The sequence below is a fragment of the Macadamia integrifolia genome, chromosome 2 (genome assembly GCF_013358625.1).
Source record: "Macadamia integrifolia cultivar HAES 741 chromosome 2, SCU_Mint_v3, whole genome shotgun sequence".
Lineage (NCBI taxonomy): Eukaryota > Viridiplantae > Streptophyta > Magnoliopsida > Proteales > Proteaceae > Macadamia > Macadamia integrifolia.
Window position 1 is genome coordinate 29,071,631 of NC_056558.1, and position 3,519 is coordinate 29,075,149.

At 39.4% G+C, this 3,519-nt stretch overlaps 1 protein-coding gene across 1 annotated transcript; it reads right to left on the bottom strand.

Annotated features, from left to right (window-relative positions):
• Positions 1-623: 623 nt before the first annotated feature.
• On the bottom strand, positions 624-2,858 carry LOC122072197 (calmodulin-7). The gene is made up of 2 exons (XM_042636766.1): positions 2,582-2,858; positions 624-1,316 (listed from the first exon to the last, which is right to left on the bottom strand). Exons 1-2 carry the CDS (start codon positions 2,655-2,657, stop codon positions 943-945), a joined length of 450 nt encoding a protein of 149 aa, XP_042492700.1. The 5' UTR covers positions 2,658-2,858; the 3' UTR covers positions 624-942.
• Between the last annotated feature and the right edge of the window lie 661 nt (positions 2,859-3,519).

The following is a 3,519-nucleotide window of genomic DNA, read 5'->3' on the forward strand; positions in this document are numbered from 1 at the left end:
GTGAGCATTGCACAGAGCCGATCCCCCCTGCACCCCCCACCCTTCTTATTGCACTGTACCGTCCGTCATCTCTTCGTCTGGGTTCACACCCATAGCCACCCTCCAAACCCCATGGGGCGAGATACTCGTCCTCACCCTCATCTCCATTTTCCTAAGCCAAGAACTCATTCTCCGTTACCTCTACAGCTAACTTCAAAGGCTGCATCCACCACTTCCACCCTTCCTCACCATGAAAGGGATGGAGCCAACCTGCAACAGCCCCTCCCATCTCTTTCATCCCCTCTTCCCCAGCTCACTCTTTCATAACCTTCCCTCCCCCCTGTTCTCTTTCCCCATTCACTACCATCTAAAGGATACAAGGGTAAAAATGGGATTATGAAATAGTACAAATCCTGAATCTCAAGCATCATGTGTATGAAACGTAAGAGACCTCAAAAGATACAATTCCAAACACTGGTTGATCGATGTATAATTTCAACGTTGGGTACCCTAGATGTCATAAAAACATCACAGCAATCATGTGAACACTAAATAAGCTCAGAGATAAACCCATCAAATCTTATATGAGAAGGTGAGGAGAAGGGAAAAAAATTAGGACTCCGTAAAATTCGATCACCCAAAAGTAGAAAACACGAGCAAATCCCAACCGTTCCAACTTCACAATTAAGTAGAGGATACAGGAAAAAAAAAAATAAACAAAAAATTAAGAATCCAAACTAAGAGAGAGAAAAAAGTAGAGAAAATAACAGAATTACACAACCAACATAAAAAGGGCAAGGGTACCAAGCATCAATGACACTACTTCCCCTTAATACTCTTCTTTAAGAACTATCAAATTAATTCCTATATGAAAATAGAAACATCATTATACTTATCTACCCTGTTCCCTTTTTTCAGTCTTTTTCTTCTCTTCTTTCTTTTGCGTTTTGGTGCGTGCAATCCTCACTTTGCCATCATGACCTTCACAAACTCCTCGTAGTTGATCTGACCATCACCATCAACATCTGCCTCACGGATCATCTCATCAACCTCTTCATCTGTGAGCTTCTCACCAAGGTTGGTCATGACATGGCGCAGCTCAGCTGCAGAGATGAAACCATTCTGATCCTTGTCGAATACCCTGAAGGCCTCCTTGAGCTCCTCCTCAGAGTCGGTGTCCTTCATCTTCCGGGCCATAAGGTTGAGGAACTCTGGGAAGTCGATGGTCCCATTCCCATCCGCATCCACCTCATTTATCATGTCCTGGAGCTCAGCTTCTGTTGGGTTCTGTCCCAGTGATCTCATTACAGTTCCCAGCTCCTTAGTTGTGATGCAACCTGCACAGAAACATTGAGACAAAAAATTTTGAAACATCAAGACCTAACATTTTCTCTACCAAATTAGACCAACCATATGTATCCAAGATCACTTGCTTCACATGTATTACCATCCAATGCAGCCAAATGGATGTGTAAATTTTTTTACAACACATCTGCTGAATAAATATGGATGCATCACAAATTGAATGGAAACAAGATAATAGATACTAGAGCCTATGAAAATCTGTTCATACTTTCCAGTCACATTGTTCTGAGTTGCAAACTCCCAAGTCCACCCATTACTCCAGAGACTTCAATTATGAACATTTGTAAGAAATAGGGTATTTACACCCTTCAGTTCAAACCCATCTCCACAACTTTCAATTATAACCACTTATTTAATATCTTAAGACCACAAATTAACTCCAAAAAAATTCAATTCTCAACTTTTAATCGAAAAAGGAAATGCATGAAAAGCAGAGGAAGCCCTTCAAAGAGAATGAGATAGCTCAAGCTGTCATTCTCGGACAAAAAAGAGGCCAATTACAATGAACACATTATCAAATTAAGATGAGTCCATTTCTTCAATTGCTACTAAGCTATTTCGGACCCCCATAAAAAGAAAACAGTACATAAGGGGGGACAATGGCCATGAGCAAATAAGCTATTTTAAGATACAAAGAATGTACAGGCAATCTTCTTATTGCAGGTTCTTCATAGCAAGTAATTGTTAACAATGCAACACTTTCAGGAAAAACTACGTCCATTTCAATACATGTCAATCTTGACTTGCAGAGAAGAAAACACATCGTGATACATCTTAGAAGCATTACAATCTATCTAACCCATCAGGAATTAAAGAATGGATACTTTGATGGTCAAAAGAAAAATAGATCAGAGCAACAAGTACAAACAAGTTCAATGATAATCAGAAACCTCTTGCTTCTAGTCAAGTGTGAGGCAAACGACCAAGAACCGTTTTCACATTTTAAGAACAACAGAATCATCACCAATCAAATCCGAAACGACCACGATCTAGCTACTAACGTCCTTCAAGATGATCCAATAATAATATACACAATTTCTATTCACCAAAAGACAACGAAAAAAAGAAAAGAAAAAGAAACCACGATCACAAACCATAAATCCAAGATCTCGATGGAAAACGAAAGAACCCTATAAACCCACCAACGGATTTGAAAAGAACCAAAAAGTAGATGGAGAAGAGATTCTATCCTAATAATCCAAATTAAACGCTAGAGAAGAGAAGAAGGAAATCTGACCGTCTCCATCCTTGTCGAACAAGCTGAAAGCCTCCTTGAACTCGGAGATTTGATCGTCAGTGAGCTGATCCGCCATCACTTCTGCTTTTCTTTCAGAAATCGATTCTCACAATGAGGGGAAAGAGAGGAACAGATTAGAGAATAGAGAGGCGGGGAAGGGAGAGAGAGATCGAGAAATCGGTGCCAAGAGTAGATGGAAACCGTTCGTTCGCCTGTGTCTTCTCCGGAGAATTAGGTTTTGGTACGAACGGAAGGGCTTTAAGGGCATCTAATCTCTTTCTCTCCCATCCGGACGTTATCGCTTTCTTCAAAATCAGAAATCCCGAGATTACCGGATTACCCTTCACGTATGTTTCACAACTCTCTTTTTTTGGGGTCGGAGCAAGGATTAAAGTATCGGTATCGATTATTGTATCGGTCGGTCAAAATTAAGATACGTATCGGAGGGTATCGTATCGTATTGGAGAAACACTAAGATACGCTAAAGATACACACATAAATGGATAGAAACCATTTTTTTAAACACTTTTGCATAAAGAATTTGTTAAAAAAAAACTATTGATAACATGTATTATGCATAAACACTAAATTGAGGGTATCGTACTAAGAATTCAAGGTATGTAGTTATCCCATAAATGTAAAATCCTTGTTCCCAACCTTGATTTCCACTTTAGTTAGGGAAAAATATGACTGACAACAACTTTGGAACAAAAACCCTTCAAAAAATCGTTTTTTTTTTTCTGAAAAATTACCCATATTGGCCATTATATGGCCGTAGCACCGATACGTATCGATACTCACCGATACGTACCTATATATATATATATCGATACTCACCGATACGTGCTGATATATACCGATACGTACCGATCGATACATACCGATACTCATCGATACGTACCAATACATACCGAAACGTACATTTTACCTCAATTTTA